The sequence below is a fragment of the Mustelus asterias genome, chromosome 13 (genome assembly GCF_964213995.1).
Source record: "Mustelus asterias chromosome 13, sMusAst1.hap1.1, whole genome shotgun sequence".
Classification (NCBI taxonomy): Eukaryota; Metazoa; Chordata; class Chondrichthyes; order Carcharhiniformes; family Triakidae; genus Mustelus; species Mustelus asterias.
In genome coordinates, this window is record NC_135813.1 from 80,799,433 (window position 1) to 80,820,014 (window position 20,582).

A 20,582-nucleotide genomic window follows, 5' to 3' on the forward strand; every position below is an offset into this window, starting at 1 on the left:
AAAATCTCCCTGAACTGCTTCCAACTCATTCACAGCTTTCCTTAAATAAGGCGACCAATACTGTACACAATACTCCTGATGTCGTCTCATCAATGCCCTGTGCAGCTCAAGTATAACTTCCCTACTTTTGTATTGAATTCCACTCACAATAAACAATAACACTCTGTTAGCTTTCCCAATTACTTTCTGTACCTGCGCACTAGCCTTTTGTGATTCATGCACTAGGACACCCAGATCCCTCTGCACCTCGGAGCTCTACAATCTCCCACCATTGAGATAACATGTTTCTCTTTTATTCTTCCAGCCATAATGGACGATTTCACATTTTCCCGCATTATACTCTGTTTGGCAGATCTTTGCCTACTCACCTAACCTATCTATATCTTTTTGTAGCCTCCTTATGTCCTCTTCACAGCTTACCTTCCTATTCATCATTGTGTCATCAGCAGATTTGGCAACCATCCCATCCATCCTTTTATCCAAGTCATTTATATAAATTGTAAACAGTTGAGTAATTTTTCCTGTTTCTGGTATTTAACTGTTTCTTTAGGATGAAATTAAGCCTTTTAAAATTCCATGTATTTCAGCTCCCTCTCTAAAAACATTGGATGTTCATTCAGCCCTTCATATTGCCTGAGCCTGGCAGATTTTGACCAATGAGGTTCACTTTGCAGCCAGAGTGTAGAAATGAAAGTTAAAGCAGGAGTTCAGATACTGGAGTTGAGCTGCAAAACCCCAGAATAGGGGATGAATCACCCTTCTTATCCGACCTCTCTGTAGCTCACTCTGTGTCCATCTGTTGCACTGATGAGCCAAGCTCGACAGCATCTCCTCGCCCTACAATCTCCATCACCAATCGGGGCGTAAGCAGTAACAGCGTGGGAAAACTGTCACCTACAAGCCACACATCATCCTAACTCAGAAATAGACCATCCACTCCTTCACTGTCCTGGAACTCTCTTTCTAACTACACAGATGTACCTACACCACATGGATTGTAGTTGTTAAAGAAGGCAGCTCACCATCACCTTCTAAAAGACCTTGGCAGTGATGTCCACAATCCAAGAATAAATCCTTTTTAAAATCCCATTATATCAATATTGGTTTTGTTTAAACAGTGAGGGCATGGTCACGTTGGCTGGAATGTTACCATTGTTCACTCCAGTGGAATTTTCCCATCCCGCTGCAGTGGACGGAGATTTGGCTGGGTGCTAAATTCTATGACCTCACTCCAGCGGGAGTGCAGTATGAACGGCCGGTAAGATTGTGTTTGAAACTTTCTGCTGTGCAGGTGTTGTGCAGCACTGCAGTCAGAATTCACCTAGCCAGCTCTAATCCTGTGCTCAGATTGAGTGACCTGCACTACTTCCTGTCATTCCAGCTGTCTTTGGTCAGTATCTGCAGTGTTTTTCTTTCTTTGCGGTCTGACACAAAGCTGGGCAGTGCTGACACAATCCTACACCTGATGTGAGAGATTGCATGTCTAAATTCTCCCCAAGGCCTCCAACCTTCGGAAGTTCCTATCAGGAACTTCCGAAAATAAGACAAAATGCATTTGCCCTTGCTTTCAATAGCTCTGATGCAACAATTTGGAAAACATAATTATATATAGAAATAAAAGCAACCAGAGTTAGTAATTATCACTTCAGTGTCAGGAATTGTAAATTGTCTGTAACATGAACATTTAATTGGGGAGTTTTAACCTGACGTAGAATGTACAGCACAGAAACAGGCCATTCAGCCCAGGCCATTCAGCCCAACCCATCAGTCCGCCCCTCCTTTCATAAGATCTCAAGAAATAGGAGTAAGAGTAGATCAATAGTCCTTCGGAGCTACTTCACCATTCAATACGATTATGGCTGATCTAACTGTGACCTTTAACTCCATCTTTCTGCTTGCCCACATAACCCTTGACTCCTATGTCAATAAAAAATCTGTCTAACTCCGCCTTAAATATATTCAGTGACCCAGCCTCCACTTTTCTAGTGTAGAGAATTCCAAAGACTAATGACCCTCCTGCTCATCTCTGTCTTAAATGGGAGATCCCTTGTTTTTAAACTGTAGTGTGCCCCCCCACCCCATTCCCTCCCGCCCCCCCAGTTCTATATTCCCCCATGAGGAGAATCATCCTCTCAGCATCTACCTTGTCGGGCCCCCTCAGAAACATAAATGTTTTAATAAGATCAATCCTCATTCTTCCAAATTCCAATGACTATAGACCCAACCTGCTCAAAGTTTTCTCCTAGTTCCACATTGTCACCGTTCTCTGGGTAAATACGTTTCTCCTGAATTTCCTATTGGTGATTATCTCATATTTATAGTCCCCAAGTTATCATTTACTTAATGAACTTGCTCCTCTCTTGGCGCACATGTACGTAACATTGATCTAATTTGTAATCTCGCTATTTTATCAGCAACAATCCTTCTTTCTTACCCTAATACACTTCTCTCTCTGCGTTACCCCTGTGTCCTTCCTTGAATATTTATGTGTGTTGAACTCCATTCCTCATCTTCTATTGAACTCCCATCCTCCTGGGCTAACTCACCCACCCGCCAATTGTAATTTGTTTTTCAGTGTTTGTCGCACTGCTGAATGAGATCTTTGTCTTTAAGCATTCTGACACCCGGGTGGGAGGAGGGGCCACATGCTGCAACTTAGAGCAAATTACGACTCAACTACTGCTCCCCCTTTTCCACATCGACAAGGTGACCCGACTGTCTCCCCAAGACATTGGCAATCTAACCATGGGTCTGGTGCTTGCGCAACTGAAATGGTTACTCTGCCACTTCAGATGCCATGAAGCATCTTTCACATTGTGTGCAACTGGAGTCAGGTAATAGGCCCAGACTGGGTAAGGAAGGCGGGTTCCCTCTCCTGAGGAAATTGGTGACAGTGTGTTTTTATGATGAGCAAGGTCAGAGCGTTTGATGTGTGATTAACTTTGTGCTAATTGCTTGTCCTCCTGCTGTGCTTCATTTCAGTTTGTGATGGTCTTTTTGTAGTTGAAGAAATAATAGCATAACTCTGATTGGCTTTGTTGGTCTGTTTGTGCTAACTGGTCCTTTCCCTTTGTAAAGGGTAGAGCCTTTACTCTGAGGGTTGTGACAGTTCTGAGTGACATTTGTTGTCAGGCTTCACAGCAATGCTTGCTTATGACAACATTAGATGTTGTTCTTTACTGTCTCCACCTTCGACACAAAGGCCAGCGTCTTTAGAAAGTATTTTAACTGGCTTGTCCTTGTGTGTTTTTGCCAATGGGTTGGTAACTTGGGAATACTGATGGGATGTGGGGAATGCGAGTTTGGGATTTGTCCAGCTTGCCAGAAAGGATGGAGGCTGAGCTGAGGGTGCATAAACCAAACCAGGAGACTGAAGGCTGGTGTCGGAGATTCCTGGGAGCAAAATGAGGAAATTCCTGTAAAACCACACTGCCTGACCTCAGAATGATTGGGTCATGTCAGCCTCTGGTGCTGCCTATGTTGTGGAGTTTCATGTCCAAATGTTGGTTAAGGCAAAGTGTCTGAGTGACACTCTCACTCTCACCATTGACCATTGGGTAGCAATTGACAAATAGTTCTTTTGTTTTTTTTTACAGACAGAACCCATGAGTGAAGAAGACCTTCAGTCAGATAAGACGCTTGCGGATTTAAATGACCCCAACAGGCCTCGCTTCACGTTACAAGAGCTGAGGGATGTCCTCCATGAGAGGAACGAACTGAAGGCAAAGGTTTTCCTCCTTCAGGAAGAGATGGCTTATTACAAAAGGTAGAGAGGTTTGTTTCCCCCGGCCAGGTTTTCAGATTGTCATCCTACACTTCCATCAGGAGTGGCTCATATTAATTGTCCACCTTGTTTTCACAGCGAGGAATCAGAGGAAGAAAGTGGGCCTTCAAACCCTCCCCCCACTCCACCCCTGCAGCCAAAAACGGCAACGCAGCCAGAGTCTGGCATCAAGCGACTGTAAGTAAAGTCAACTTGCCTCTTTTCATGATTGTGCCAAGAATGTTCATTGTCTGACTGTTAATCGTTTGATGCATGTGTCCAATTTGAATGGAAATTGTGCAGCACAGGGACCCGCAGGTCACTGGACTGACTTTGTCAGTGATAGTAAACTCCTGTTGATAACTTTAACTGGCTTCCATTTCCCTTCATTGGTCCAAACACTCAAAACAGAGCTGGACAGCAGCATCATTCACAAATACCCATTAGCTGATCAGCCTGAGAGTGCTGTTGGACAGCTGCTCATGTCTGGAATGTTTGACAATACAGTACATGATTTACATAGCAGCAGGAGGAAGCCATTCAGCCCTTTCAGCCTGTTCTGCTATTCGCTTTGTTCATGGGTAACCTATACTTCAACCCCATTGAGCTGCCTTAATCCCTCAATAACCTCACCCTTTGGAGCTGAGGCACAAAATCAGCTGCGTTTTTTTTTCTCCTCTCTGATGCGGCGTGGGCGTCGCTGGCAAGGTCTGCGATTTGTTGCCCGTCCCTAACAGCCTTTGAACCGAGTGGCTTGCTGGGCCAGTCTGTGGTTTGAAGTCACATGTAGACTAGGCCAGGTAAGAATGGAAGATTTCCAGGTGGGTTTGTATGACAGTCGACGATAGTTTGATGGCCACCACGACTGAGATTAGTTTTCAATTCCAGATGTTATTAATTGAATTTAAACTCCACTATCTGCTGTGAACTCAGTAACCTCTGGATTACTGGTTCAGTGACATCACCACTACACTATTGTCTCTCCTATTTGAACAGTGGCACCGGTTTTTCTCCCATTTCTAATGTCCTTTGTGTGAAGTCAGGCTTCCTGATTTCACCTCTGAGTCACCTGCCTCTAAATTTAGTAAGAAGTCTCACAACACCAGGTTAAAGTCCAACCTTCTTCCTCTGGTTCCTCGCTGTGAAAACAAGGTGGACAATTAATATGAGCCACTCCTGATGGAAGTGAAGGATGACAATCTGAAAACCTGGCCGGGGGAAACAAACCTCTCTTACCTTTTGTAATAAGCCATCTCATCTTGAAGGAGGAAAACCTTGGCCTTCAGTTCGTTCCTCTCATGGAGGACATCCCTCAGCTCTTGTAACATGAAGCGAGGCCTGTTGGGGTAATTTAAACCTGTTGGACTTTAACCTGGTGTTGCGAGACTTCTTACTGTGCCCACCCCAGTCCAACGTCCACATCTAAATTTAGTGCCTTTTGCTCTGGATTCTCCGGCCAGAGAAAGTAGTTTCCCTGTTTCTACCCAATCAAATTGCTTTTACCATTTTAAACATCTCGATCAGATTACCGCTCAATATCGAACCACAAAGGGACACAACCAAAATTATACAAACTGTTCTCATAATCTCCTCTCAGAGTCACTTAACACTTGCTCCAATTGTTGATCTACATTTAATACTCAGTAAGAAAATACCTTTTATTGTTAATTGCTGAGTTTTTAAAATCAGGTTCGTATTTAAAGTATAAAAGTTTGCCTCATTGCTCACTCAGAACCCTGTCGTTCGAGTGCATCAGTGATGCTGGGTGTTCTTTTTCTTCGATGTATGAAATGATTGAATCATTTTCCATTAAGAACCTGCGGGTTGGTGTTTAGCAGCGGGAGAGCAGTTTATCACTTGTCCCTTCTGAGCAATAGGGTGTGTCCCATCAACAAAAGAGTTCTATCCTGTCAGTCGCTTGTACCACTTCCTCTCCAGTGATAAGTAACAACTAAACAATACTAACTTGCTAACCTCGGGTCTGCTCTGAATTCTCCTCCTTGTAACAATGCAGGTGAAGATAAAGTGTGACTCCTTCCTGATTGCACACACACACATACCCGGCTGACCAATCACTTTGACTAACATCATCAGTACAAACCTAGTACATCTCATGATAAAAGCCTGCCTGGGTGTGTGGTTTTACAGTTCAAAGCAGGGTTTCGTGTGGCTTACTAACTCATTGGTTAGCAAAGGATCTTCACGTCTTTGTGCCCATTATCAGCATAGAAAGAACATTGTTGTGGTTGGGAGGTGTTTTTTCAGTAGAATTAGGCAGTGCTGAGAGAGTGCTGCGCTATCAGGTGCTGTCTTTTTAATCAGACTTTAAACTGAGGCCCTCCCTGCCCATCAAGATGAAGAGCCGAGGTTCTGCCCTGTGTCCTGGCCAATATTTATTCCTTAATCAACATTGCTAAAGAGTAGCTAATCTGGTTCTTCTCCTATTGCTGTTTTTTGAGCTTGCTGTGCACACACACCGCTGGGTTTCACTAGATTACAATAATGACTACATATCACTACAGCACTGGCTGTAATGTCCTTCAGGATGTCCTGAGGAAGTGAAATGCGCTGTGGAAATGCAAATTTGTTAGTTCATTCTTTTAACTCTGCCCACGGCAAGGATTGAAGCAACAATCCCTAATGTACCATTAGCCCAGATAATTGTTAAAATTAGTGTTACTCAGTGCTTCAGTTTCCCTGCCCTTGCACATCCTGTATTCGAGTGACCTCACCGACCTTCTCCAGTGCTGACCAGGCAAAACACATCAGCTGATGCAGGAAGAGTGATCTAATTTCACCCACAATGTCTCACAGCCTTACAATCCCACAGCTCAGAACCCACTCAATCCAGCAACAACTGCCCGTTTGATACTTTAATCATTGCTCAGGAACAAGATCTGTTTCTTAGCATCTTGCAGCACAATAAAAAGACCATTCAGCCCATTGTTGCCCTGCTGGCTCTTTGAAAGAGCTACCAATTAATCCCACTCACTCTGCTCTTTCCCACAGCCCTGCAAATTTCACTCTTCAAGTATATGTCGAATTCTCTTCTGAGTCTGCTTCCACCATCCTTTCAGACAATGGGCTCCAAATCATCACGACTCTCTGTCTTTTTTTAAACAACAACTCATTTCCTCTCTGGTTCCTTTACCAGCTATTTTTAATGTGTCCTCTGGTTACAACATTCACAACAGTGGCAGCAATTTCTCATTATTCACTCTGTCAGACTCCTTTATAATTCCTTCATCTTCCTTAACCTTCTCTAAGGAGAATAACCCCAGCTTCTCCAGTCTCTACATAACTGAGGTCTCTCATCCCCAGTACCATTCTCGTAAATCTCCTCTGTGGCTGCTCTAACATCCTTCCTAAAGTACAGTCAGGTTCAGTGACAGAGTTCCATTTTTCTTGATGTTAGTAGTAATGTTCACAAATAAATAATTGACCTGATTCTGTTCTTCTGTTTTCATGAAAGACAGAAATGTTGGGGAACACTGGGTTTAGCGAGGGAAAGGAACTGAAGGAGATCAATGTTAGTAGAGAAATGGTGTTGGGGAAACTGATGGGATTGAAGGCTGATAAATCGTCAGGGCCTGATAATCTACATCCCAGAGTACATAAGGAAGTGGTCCTAGAAATAGTGGTGGTCATCTTCCAAGATTCCATAGACTCTGGAACAGTTCCTACAGATTGGAAGGTAGCTAATGTAAGCCCACTATTCAAGAGAGTAAGAGATAAAACAGAATTATAGACCAGTCAGCCTGATGTCATTGTGGGAAAAATTGTGGATAAATGTGAGGTTATCCATTTTAGTAGCAAAAACAAGAAGGCAGATTATTATCTGAATGGCTATAAGTTAAGAGAGGGGAAGATTTGATTTATTATTGTCACATGTATTAGTATACAGTGAAAAGTATTGTTTCTTGCGCGCTATACAGACAACGGTGGCACAATGGTTAGCACTGCTGCCTCACAGCTCCATGGAATTGGGTTCGATTCCAGCCTTGGGTCACTGTGTGGAGTTTGCATGTTTTTCCCATGTCAGCATGGTTTCCTCCGGGTGCTCTGGTTTCCTCCCACTGTCCCAAGATGTGTGGGTTAGGTTGATTGGCCATGCTGAATTGTCCCTTAGTGTCCTAGGGTGTGTAGGTTAGAAGAATTAGCGGGATAAATATGTGGGGTCATGGGGATAGGGCCTAGGTGGGATTGTTGTTAGTGCAGACTCGATGGGCCAAATGGCCTCCTTTTGCATTGTAGGGATTCTATGATACATAGACAAGGAAAGGAGAGAGTGCAGAATGTAGTGTTACAGTCATAGCTAGGGTGTAGAGCATGATCAACTTAATATAAGATAGGTCCGTTCAAAAGTCTGATGGCAGCAGGGAAGAAGCTGTTCTTGATTCAGTTGGTTCGTGACCTCAGACTTTTGTATCTTTTTTCTGATGGAAGAAGGTGGAAGAGGGTATGTCCGCGGTGCGTGGGGTCCTTGATTATGCTGGCTGCTTTTCCGAGGCAGTGAGAAGTGTAGACAGAGTCAATGGATAGGAGGCTGGTTTATGTGATGGACTGGGCTTCGTTCATGACCCTTTGTCGTTCCTTGCAGTCTTGGACAGAGCAGGAGCCATAACAAGCTATGATACAACCAGAAGGAATGTTTTCTATGGTGCATCTGTAAAAGTTGGTGACAGCCGTAGCGGACATGCCAAATTTCCTTAGTCTTCTGAGAAAGTAGAAGCGTTGGTGGGCTTTCTTAACTATAGCGTCAGCATGGAGGGACCAGGACAGGTTGTTGGTGATCTGGACACCTAAAAACTTGAAGCTCTCCTCATTGATGTAGACAGGGGCATGTCCTTCATTACGCTTCCTGAAGTCAATGACAATCTTCTTCGTTTTGTTGACATTGAGGGAGAGATTATTGTCGTCGCACCAGGTACTTTATCTCTTTCCTGTACTTCGTCTCATCATTGTTTGAGATCCGACCCATTACAGTGGTGTCTTGGGTGTCCTTCTACACCAGTTGCTGAAGGTAAGCATGAAGGTGCAGCAGGCAATAAGAAGGCAAATGGTATGTTGGCCTTCACGTTAAGGACTGGACAGGGGAGGTGTAGGAAGAATGTTCGATTTGGTGAGGGTGTCCAGAACCAGGTGTCATAGTCTAAGGATATGTGGTAAATCTTTTAGGATTGAAATGAGGAGAAATTTCTTTATCCAGAAAGCGGTGAGCCTGTGGAATTCATTACCATAGAAAGTAGTTGAGACCAAAAACATTGCACGTTTTCAAGAAGGAATTAGATATTGCTCTTGGGGCGAAAGGGATCAAGGGACATGGGGAGAAGCTGGGATCAGGATATTGAATTGGATGATCAGGCATGACCAAAATGAATGGTGGAGCAGCATGATGGGCCGAATGGCCTGCTCCTCCTATTTTCTGTGTTAATGCACTTTTGGGAAAGCCATCTTTTCTAGATCAGAGAAACCTTTTCAGTCCAAGTTTATGTGCTTGAGGATAAGATGTGACTGCAGCTGGCCTGGTTGTTTACAATAGGTGATTCCTTGCTGCCTGCCCTCACTTAGTGACTGAGATTGAACGTTGCAACTTTGCTGCATTGGGCCGCAGTGGGGCTGGGTGCCCTGCAGCATTAGCAGGTACACTGCAGTGTAAGGACATCAACACAATTCTCTCTCTCCCTTTAATATAATGCACAAAAATGTTTGGATAATTTGAGTCGTACCTATTCTATTTTTCTACAGACTGTGAAATGTTCATGTTTGTCTGATCATGTTAATGTTCCTATGTGAATTAATTTACAACATTTTACTAAAATCTCACCAAATGGTATGGATTTGTGTACAGTACCTCGCTCTCCCTGGGGATTTTATCATTGATCAGTCTATATAGGCTGTGTAGGTTGCTGGAATGGGGCCACCGCAGAAAATGCAGAGAGAGATTTTCTACCTTGGTACTGGAACTAATTTTGAAAGGAGTAATTGTTGAGTCACTATCTCTTGCTGTGCTGTACTGGAATGAGGATCTGTTTGACCTGTTTCCTGCTGTTTATTCTGTGTGTCTGTTACTCTCTGCCCAGGATCTTTACTGCCATAATGCCAATGGTAGCAGCTGGATTGATTCCAGATGATCCCACATTACAGCCAATCAGAAGACTTGTTTCCCTTGTACGATCATTTATTTTATTATCTTCCCATTTTTCGCTTACTGCATGAAACTGACCGCTACTGATATCCTGATAGGCTGATCAAAGGGGTTTTAAATCGGCGAATCAGAACACCAAATGCACGTTGTTTGTATAATCAGCCATATTATCTTCAGTGTGTTAACCTCTGACCCCTGGCTTTCTGTGTGCTGACCTTTAACCTGCACCTTTCTGCGTGCTAACCTTTGACCTGTGCCTTTCTCTGTGTTCTATTGCTTGCTTTTTAATGCAGCTGATTTAAGAAATTGACCAATTTGAATTCAGAAATAGCAAACCTGGAATGTGAATGACATTATTGTACAAAGTAAAGCCAGAGCTTTAAGGCCTGTAGTTTCTACGACAACTTGCCAATTGAGAAAGCTGCAAAAGGCTCTTGCAGCCAGGCTTTTGGGATGCAGGCAGAATTGGACATGTTGGTGAGCTCTCCTGGACAGGGCAGCTGTCATCTCCCCCCTGTATCGCTGACTGGGAGACACAGGTCCCCAGAAGAAGGAAACGCCGGCAAAGAAGTTTAATGATGTGGAGATGCCAGCCTTGGACTGGGGTGGGCACAGTAAGAAATCTCACAACACCAGGTTAAAGTCCAACAGGTTTATTTGAAATCACAAAGTTTAAGATGGTGGTGACCTTCAATGCTACCAGAGTGGGAGCATCAACCCTGTCAAGTCCTGTAAGAATTTAGTAAGCTTCAGTCAGCTCATCTCACATTTTTCTAAAGTCCAGAGACTACCGGCTTAATCTCCTCAAAGTCGCCACATTGGACAATCTGCCATCGCAGGAATCAATCTGAGGAACCTTGGTTGCATTCCCTCTGTGGAAAGAAAGGAACCAGGACTGGACAGTTTGACTCCTTGAGCTGCTCCATCTTTCATTGAGAGCATGGCTGATCTTAAGCGTTGACAACTCTTTCCCACACTTGCCCATATCCCTTAGTTCCCTAAAGTGTACAAAATCTATCCATCTGAGTCTTCAATATACTCAATAACTGGTCATCCACAATCCACTGGGGTAGAGAATTTCAAAGGTTCACAACTCTTTAAATGAAGAAAGTTCTCCATATCTCAGTTCTAAATGGCTGACCTCATACCTAGGTTTTCTAAATTCTCCAGTCAGTGGGGAGGTCACTTCTTAGTGTGAGTGACTCCAGTTCAAACCACCGATCACATTCAAAAAACAATTGCAGAGGAAGAGAGCAGGGCGAAACGAACAATTCTATTAAAGATTTGACACAGGCACAATGGGCTGAATGGCCATCTTCTGTCTGTTATTTCATTCTATGGTATACTGACTTTAAAATACAAAAATGCTTCATGTGCACACATTCTATTCACCACAGTCTGTAACTGATGCAAAACAACTCTTAAACCCTGGATGCTTCTGATCTGAAACTGACCAGCGCACTTCTCCTTGCCTATGTGTCACACTTTAATCATTGCATTTACATTTCTGTGGATATACAAGTGTAATGAAACAATATTATTGACCCAGGAGCTAGAACCTACTTACCTCCTGTGTGATCTTCATCAATCACCATGTTATTTAGAAATCGAATGAGCTTCAGAGTTTGGACTTGTATTCTGAATAGCAATTAAACTCTGACATTACCTAGTGTTTACTCAAAAGCAGTTGGCCTCTGGGTTTCAAAGGGGCAGAGTTTCAGTTTCGCACTGGGCAAATACATTTAGCATCATTGGTCCACCTAAAACATCAGACGATCAGTTTGTTACCTTCAGACAAATTGTTGACCTGGATCTCAAATTTACAAGTAATTTACTGATCCGTGATTAACTTGAGCAGTTTATGGAGGGCAGCAATTCTTTGGATTCTAATGCAGAGTACTTGAGGCGTGGCCTTAAAGGGCCAGGCCACGTTAGGAAAAAAGGATCACGACTATACTGACACCTGAGCAACTCCCTTGGATATCTGCTAGTGGTTGGAACAATATAATCTTACAGCACAGGAGCCCATTCAGCCCATGTTCTGGCTTTTTAAGACAGCTATCCAATTTGTCCCAACATCTCTTTCTTTCCCCATTCCTCTCCCCCCACCCCAACCACATGTTCTTTCCCCATAACACTGAAATGTTTTCTTCTTCATTTATTTATCCAATTCCCGCTGATTTATTGACTCTGCTTCCAGAATTGGATTTATAATTGAAAAGGAAAAGATTTTACGGGGCAATGGGTTAAGAACAGGGGGGAGTGGAACTAATTGGATAGCTCGTTCAAAGGACTGGCACAGGCATGATGGGCCGATTGGCTTCATCTGCTGTATAATCTATAATTTTGAATGGAAACTGACTTTTTCTTTTAAAAGCCCTTGCGGTATACAGGAGAACAGTATTTCTGTTCTCTGGTTTTTTTTTCACGGGGTTTAGGATATTTGAGGAGTTTTTTATATGATCAGTATCCTGGGATATGTAAATTGTTAAAAAAAATAAATCCATGGTGACAGACATACTGCTTTCTACCAAATGATTTTACAGGCGATTTCCATTTAACTTCATTTTTAATTTGAGTGGAATATGAGATAATAAATGATGCAGACTTTGAAATGCATCTTGCTGTGTAATAAAAGTCATTTATTTTTGTGCCCTGCCCAGGTTTAATTTATTTTCACGGGACAAGCGAGCGGAAATGCGTCATCGATTGCAGGGATCTGGTGGAGTTTGGGGAATTTCAGAGCAGGAAGAGATCATCACTGAACAAGGCCAAGAAGCATTGCAACATCTATAATTGCAGCCCCCCCTGGACAAGTCCCTGGTTTTGGAATACAGAAAAGCCGGCTTTTTGCAACTGAATAATGAGGATAATTGGAGGTGGACTTTTCTCAGATTTAACAATGAGAGTCCGATTGCAGGGCTGCTAGAACTGGATTTGGCTGCAGTGGTGAACTGTTGTGTTCTAATCACTAACCTTATTTCTGAAAAGGTAAATTAATGTGATGACCTCTCAGTATCAGGATAGTAATAGTATTGGCTTTTCTTGTGTATGCAGAAGCTGCAATGTTATACACCAAACCCTGAAGGTATTTATCTGCGGATTATACAGCTGCTGTGCTCTAATAACCGTCTCAAAAAAGGCAATTCTAACACGTACTTACTGAAGAATCATACAGTCTATTTCCCAGGTATATATGGTCTCAGACTATGAGCGGGCGATTAGAGCATTTCTCTCTGGAGAAGAAGAATGAGGAACATGTTTCTGAATTTCAGGTCAAAAGGAACAGGTCTTTAATTTGAAGCTTTCTTGGTTTCTGGGGACCCTGCTCAGTGGGATAAGTACAGTGACCTGTGTACAGATAATTTAACATTGTATTTAATATTTTTTTGAAAAAGGGACGATCATTTCAGTATACCGTACATTAGTTTGTAGGTCACCTGCTAAACTGTACAGATCTTTTGACTGAGGAAAGCAAAATGGAAAATGCCAAAGTTTGTCCCAGCTGCTCTGATAGATTCATGCTTTGAGTGTTTACAGAATGAACAAAATGTCCTCCAACAGCAAAAAACACCACGCATTGTTGAAACCTTCCTTGGCCATCACTGTCAGATACAGTCTAAACTGAACATGGCCATGCCACATGTTATACATGATTTAAAACATCATAAGTTAAAATTTCTTTCCACTAAAGTCACAATTGAATAAACTATTTTGTGCTGTAATTACATCTTCCTGCCCACGTAGGCACTATAGCACCACTGGTGGGCGAGTGTCTTACAGCATGATGTGTTTACATGGATAATTTTCATTCAAAATGCATGTTGAGCCTATAATTACCATTAGTAAGGATGATGACATGAAGTAACCTGTGTGCGTGCCGAAGGCGTCTAATCAGTAGAGGTTGAGGACTTGTTTAACTGATGTCTAGCTTAAAGCCACATTTGCGCTGGACTGCAAGCTCACAGCTGACAATGCAAATTCTTTATGAGTGGTTCACGGGTAAATGATTCATCACGAGCAAAAGCTCCTTGCGATCTTGGAGGTCATCTTGAGCAGGGAAACAAGTTCTCAGCAAGATCCTGACACCATTCCTACTGAAGCTGCCATTGTTTACAGTTACTGTGGCGACAACAACAAGTCATCAACTTGATCCTGCTCAGCTCCTGAGATATTCAGGCTGGACAACACGAGTTGGAGCAGGACAGGCTATTGGTGAAGTTAGGACACTGCAATGACTTCACGGTGTCCTAATCTGGAAGCACAGCAGGTTTCTGCTGACTTCATGTATATTTTGAAAGAATAGATTCAAAACGAAATTCATGCTCGTGCGAAATGTATACTTCAGTGGGATAGACTGTAGATTCACTTTTGTAAACTGTAGGTTTTAAATTTTGTGCCTTTAATATTTCCTTAGAATAATGTAGATAATCATGGAAGCTCCAAATTGCAAATACCTTCCGTTTTGCCAAAGTAATTGTGAAGTATTAATTGGAGTGGCCACTGATTAAGTAACCTTTACAGCTGGCAGGCATCTAATGTATATTTATCTATAATAAAAGTATTACATCTACAGGCATTTCCTTTCACTATGGTTGCCATTGTAATTTTTTGCGTCCACATTTAGAATGGAAACTTATCAAAATTTGTCACGGTGTAACTGGACCCTCCTAGCTGGGACTGTAGTGATACTGCTGGCTGGAGGGTGGCCATGGAGGGACTGCAGTAACACTGCTGGCTGGAGGGTGGCCATGGAGGGACTGCAGTAACATTGCTGGCAGGAGGGTGGCCGTGGAGGGACTGCAGTAACATTGCTGGCAGGAGGGTGGCCGTGGAGGGACTGCAGTAACATTGCTGGCAGGAGGGTGGCTGTAGAGGGACTGTAGTGACACTGCTGGCTGGAGGGTGGCTGTAGAGGGACTGTAGTAACACTGCTGGCTGGAGGGTGGCCATGGAGGGATTGTAGTAACACTGCTGGCAGGAGGGTGGCTGTAGAGGGACTGCAGTAACACTGCTGGCAGGAGGGTGGCTGTAGAGGGACTGTAGTAACACTGCTGGCTGGAGGGTGGCTGTAGAGGGACTGTAGTAACATTGCTGGCAGGAGGGTGGCTGTAGAGGGACTGTAGTAACACTGCTGGCAGGAGGGTGGCTGTAGAGGGACTGTAGTAACATTGCTGGCAGGAGGGTGGCTGTAGAGGGACTGTAGTAACACTGCTGGCAGGAGGGTGGCTGTAGAGGGACTGCAGTAACACTGCTGGCAGGAGGGTGGCTGTAGAGGGACTGTAGTAACACTGCTGGCTGGAGGGTGGCTGTAGAGGGACTGTAGTAACATTGCTGGCAGGAGGGTGGCTGTAGAGGGATTGTAGTAACACTGCTGGCAGGAGGGTGGCTGTAGAGGGACTGTAGTAACACTGCTGGCAGGAGGGTGGCTGTAGAGGGACTGCAGTAACATTGCTGGCAGGAGGGTGGCTGTAGAGGGACTGTAGTAACATTGCTGGCAGGAGGGTGGCTGTAGAGGGACTGTAGTGACACTGCTGGCAGGAGGGTGGCTGTAGAGGGACTGTAGTAACACTGCTGGCTGGAGGGTGGCCATGGAGGGATTGTAGTAACACTGCTGGCAGGAGGGTGGCTGTAGAGGGACTGTAGTAACATTGCTGGCAGGAGGGTGGCTGTAGAGGGACTGTAGTAACATTGCTGGCAGGAGGGTGGCTGTAGAGGGACTGTAGTGACACTGCTGGCAGGAGGGTGGCTGTAGAGGGACTGCAGTAACACTGCTGGCAGGAGGGTGGCTGTAGAGGGACTGTAGTAACACTGCTGGCAGGAGGGTGGCTGTAGAGGGACTGTAGTAACACTGCTGGCAGGAGGGTGTAATTACAGCGTGACACAGACACGGGCAGTTTCCATTCTAAAAGTAGACACAGGAATTTATTGTGGAAATATAAAGAATATCAATTAATTTTCAAATGGGGATTAAATTGTAACTAAAAGAGAAATTTTCTCTTTGGTTTCAGATTCCAGCATCCGCAGTAATTTGCTTTCATTTAAATTGCAACTATCTCCTGTCAAATTATACCTGACCCTGAACCTCCACTTTATCTGAAGACTACACTTGTTCTTAATTCCTCATGCGATATGGAAGATTAACACCAACAACTTGTGTTTATATGGTGCCTTTATATAATAAAACATCTCCAGGCTCTTCACAAGAGTGCCGTCATGCTACATGAGATGTTAGGACAGACCATAAGGAGTAGGCCGTTCGGTACTTCGAGCCTGCTCTGCCATTCAATAGGATCGTGGCTGATCGACATTCCTCATGTCCACTTTCCTGCCCGTTCCCCATAACCCTTGATTCCCATTCTGATCAATAATGTATCTATCTCGACCTTAAATATACACAAGGGCTTTACGCCATAGTTCTCTGTGGCAAGGAGTTCCAAAGACTCTCAACCGGCATGGTGGCACAGTGTTTGGCCCAGCTGCCTCAGCGCCAGGGACCCGGGTTCAATTCCAGCCTCAGGTGACTGCGGAGTTTGCACATTCTCCCCATGTCTGCGTGGGTTTCCTCTGGATGCTCCAGTTTCCTCCCACAGTCCAAATATGTGTGGGTTAGGTTGATTGGCAATGCTAAATTGACCCTTAATGTGAGGGGGATTAGGACGGTAAATATGTAGGGTTATAGGCATAGGACAAGACCTGGGTGGGATTGTTGTCTGTGCAGTCTCGATAGACCAAATGGCCTCCTTCTGCACTGTTGATTCTATGAACCCTCTGAGAGAAGAAATTCCTCCTCATCTCGGGTCTTAAATCTGAGACTTTATTCTGAGACACCCTCTCAGCATTTACCCTGTCAAGCCCCTTAAGAATCCTTTATGTTTCAATGAGATCATCTCTGATTCTTCTAAATTCCATTCAGCAGAATCCCACCCTGTTTAACCTTTCCTCATGAGGCATCGAGAGATGGGCAATAAATGCTGGCCAGCCAGTGATGTCCATGTCCCACGAATGAATAAAAAAATTCCCGCACAGCGGGGAATCATCCTAGTGAACCTCCTCTGAACTGCCTCCAATAAAATAACATCTTTCCTTATAAGGGGACTAAAACTGCTCACGTCACTCTAGATGTGGTCTCACCAGTACCTTGTAGAGTTGCAGCAAGACTTCCCTACTCTTATACTCCAACTCCCTTGAAATAAGGTCTGACATTCCATTAACCACCCTGATTACCTGCTGTATCTGCGTGCTAGCTTCATGTGTTTTGTACACAAGAACCCTCAAGTCCCTTTGTGTTGCCGCTTTCTGCAGTTTTTCATCTGATGACCAAAAGTTCCAAGAGTAGATTATAAGGAGCGTCTTCAAGAAGGAGAGGGAAGAAAGGTTTACAGAGGGAATTCCAAAGCTTACTGCCCAGGCAGCTGAAGGCAGGGCTGTTTATGTGAGAGTGATTAAAATCGGGGATGCTTAAGAGGCAGAAATTAAATATCTGAGTATCTCCGAGGGCTGTGAAGTTGAAGTTACAGAGATAGGGGAGCGTGGGACAGTGGAGGGATTTGAAAACGATGAGAATTTAAAAATCAACATGCTGCTTAACTGGCAGCTAGCATCGGATTGGACAGAGCTTGGTGTAAGTTAAGATTAAAATGTAATTCACTTATTCATGGATGTTATTTAATTGTTCAGAGAAATTACTTTCAGAATTGGAACGAGTCCAAAAGGCATCTGAGTTGATCTTATACTTTGGCTGGGAAACATGTGAAGCCAATTCTTAGGGAGGCACTGGCAACATTTATTCCTATGCAAATTTGATTGATTTTGGGATTTGTATAATTGATGAGCCAGTGTGAGTTGTGCTTGGGAGGAACAGGTGACTTTGGACCTATGCTTCCTCTGCAAGGTTTTCCATTTTGGACTGTCTGCTCTAGACTCATTGAGAGAGATTGACTGCCACAATTAAACAACCCATTATTATGTGACTACCAAGAGGGTAGAAGGTGGAGCCTGGACTTTCTCGTCCTGTGATTGCTATGTCGTATTAGTCAATATGCACTGCCCCACATTCTCTTAGTAACTTCCTTTACAGAATCTCAGAATCATTACAGTGCAGAAGAAGGCCATTCAGCCCACCATGTCTGGACTGGCTCTCCAAATGAGCAAAATAACTTGGCGCCATTCCCTTGTCTTTTCCCCCGTGCACATTGTTTCTATTCAAGTAATCATCTAATGACCTCTTGAATGCCTTGATTGAACGTGCCTCCACCACAGTCCCAGACAGCACATTGCAGACCTGAACTACTGCTGTGAAAAACTTTTTTTCTCATCACATTTGCTTCTTTTGCAAATCACTTTAAATCTGTTACCTCTTGTTCTTGATCCTTTTACGAGCAGGAACAGTTTCTCCCCGTCTACACTGTCCAGGCCCCTCATGATTTTAGACATCTTTATCAAATCTCCTCTTAGCTGCCTTCTCTCCAAGGAGAACAGTCCCAACCTCTCTAATCTATCCTCATAACTGAAGTTTCTCATCCCTGGCATCATTCTTGTAAAACTCTTCTGCACTCTCTCCAATGCATTCACATCCTTCCTAAAGTGTGGAGCTCAGAACTGTACACAATATTCCAGCTGAGGTTTAAATAGTGTCTTGTATAAGCTCAACATGACTCCCTTGTACTCTGTGCCTCTATCAATAAAGCCCAGAATACTGTATACTTTATTAACCGCTCTCTCCAACTGTCCTGCCACCTTCAATGATCTACGCATACATAACACACAGGTCCTCTGCTCTGACATGCCCTTAAGAATTTTACCCCTTGTTTTATATTGTCTCTCCATGTTCTTCCAAAATCACCTCACACTTCTCCACATTAAGCATCATCAGCCACCTTTCTGCCCACTGCACCAATTTGACTAGTTCTTTTGAAGTTCTACACTCCCCATGGTTTACAATAATTCCAAGTTTTGTATCATCTACAAACTTTGAAATTGTCCCCTGCACACCAAAATTTTGATCATTAATATATATCAGGAAAAACAAGGGTCCCAATACCAACACTTGGGCAACACCACTACAAACCTTCCTCCAGCCTGAAAAATATCCACTAACCATTATTCTCTGCTGCCTGTTATTCAACCACTGTTAGACATTGCTACTGTCCCTTTTATTCCATGAGCTATTTCTTTTCTCATGAGTCTGTCATGTGGCACTTTATCGAATGTTTTCTGAAAGTCCTTGTATACTACATCAACAGCATTACCCTCATCTACCCTTTCTGTTACCTCCTCAAAAAGCTCCAAGTTAGTTAAACATGATTTCCCCTTCAGAAACCCATGCCATCTCTTCCTAATCAACCCACATTTTTCCATGTGACTAATAATTCTATCCTGAATAATTGTTCTAGAAGCTTCCCCACCACTGAAGTTAAACTGACTGACCTATAATTGCTGGGGCTATCCTAACAGTCCTTTTTGAACAAGGGTGTAACATTTGCAATTCACCAGGCCTTTGGCCCCTTCCCCGAGTCAAAAGGAGACTGGAAGATTATGGCCAAAACCCCTGAAGTTTCCAGTCTCACTTCAATAGCCTTGGATGCATCTCATCTGGCCCTGGTGCCTTGTCAGCTTTCAATACTGACAGTCTGTTCAACATTTTCTCCTTATCAATCTTGAATCCTTTGAGGAACAGTTTCCTAATCTGTCGCGATGGCTTGGGTAGCATCTGCTTCCTTGGTAAAGACAGATGCAACGTATTCATTTAGTACCTCAGCCATGCTCTCAGCCTCCACGTGTTAATCCCCTTTTAGATCCACTTCTTAATAAGGACCAGGACATTGGCGAGAACTCCCCTGCTCAAGTTGTGCTTGGATTTTGTGTCCACTTGAAACGGCAGATGATTTAATATCTTGTCCAAGTTCATCTCGTTGGTGTCATACTCCTTCAGTGCTGGAGTGAGAACTTTGTTACACACGCTCAGATTCTTGATGTGATCTTTGAATATGTGTCCTCCTAGCTTCAGTGTTCTCACTGAGCAACGCTGCCACTGAATGGATTTTGTATGATAAAAATTAGCAGCTTTTTAACAGGAGGGCATCTTATGTTTAGCTGGTGGTTTCCTTATTTACAACCCTGTCTTCTGCTCCTGCAGAGTAATAATCACATTCACCATCAGCATAACTGTGACAGCACTGATCACTGTCATTGTGTGTTGCCCACAATCTGCCCATTGTCAAATCCATCCACGTGGCATAGAGCAGGTTTGATCGTGGGCTGATACCAGATTACTGTCCAGCTCGGAAAGGTGAACATTGTTCCCAAATCTCTATCTCAGTCACATCTTTTTGGCATCAGAAACATCGGACCTTTGAAATCATAGAATCCCTACGGTGCAGAAGGAGGCCATTCAGTCCATCAAATCTGCACCAACTCCCTGACAGAGCATCTCACCCAGGTAATCCCTGTAGCCATTTCCCATGGCTAATCTTTCTAACCTACACATCTTTGGATACTATGGGATTATTTACCACGATCAATCAACCTAACATGCACATCTTTCAGACTGTGGGAGGAAACCGGAGCACCCGGAGGAAACCCACGCAGACACGGGGAGAACGTGTAAGCTCCACACAGACAGTGGCCCGAGCTGGGAATCGAACCTGGGTCCCTGGCGCTATGAGGCTG

The 20,582-nt window shown here is 43.8% G+C and overlaps 1 protein-coding gene across 7 annotated transcripts in view; it reads left to right on the forward strand.

Moving 5' to 3' along the window:
- The window catches only part of rilpl1 (Rab interacting lysosomal protein-like 1), a 48,418-nt gene that overhangs the window by 20,147 nt on the left and 7,689 nt on the right, over positions 1–20,582 (forward strand). For 2 of the 7 annotated variants that reach the window (XM_078227091.1, XM_078227093.1), the window contains 4 exons: positions 3,597–3,766; positions 3,863–3,961; positions 9,847–9,934; positions 12,575–14,499. In XM_078227091.1, coding sequence (XP_078083217.1) covers positions 3,597–3,766; positions 3,863–3,961; positions 9,847–9,934; positions 12,575–12,580 — 363 coding nt within the window. In that variant the 3' untranslated portion in view covers positions 12,581–14,499. Of the gene's footprint in view, positions 1–3,596; positions 3,767–3,862; positions 3,962–9,846; positions 9,935–12,574; positions 14,506–15,922; positions 16,116–20,582 lie in introns of those variants that run through there. The other 5 variants (XR_013499388.1, XR_013499386.1, XR_013499387.1 and 2 more) reach the window with 5 other exon arrangements.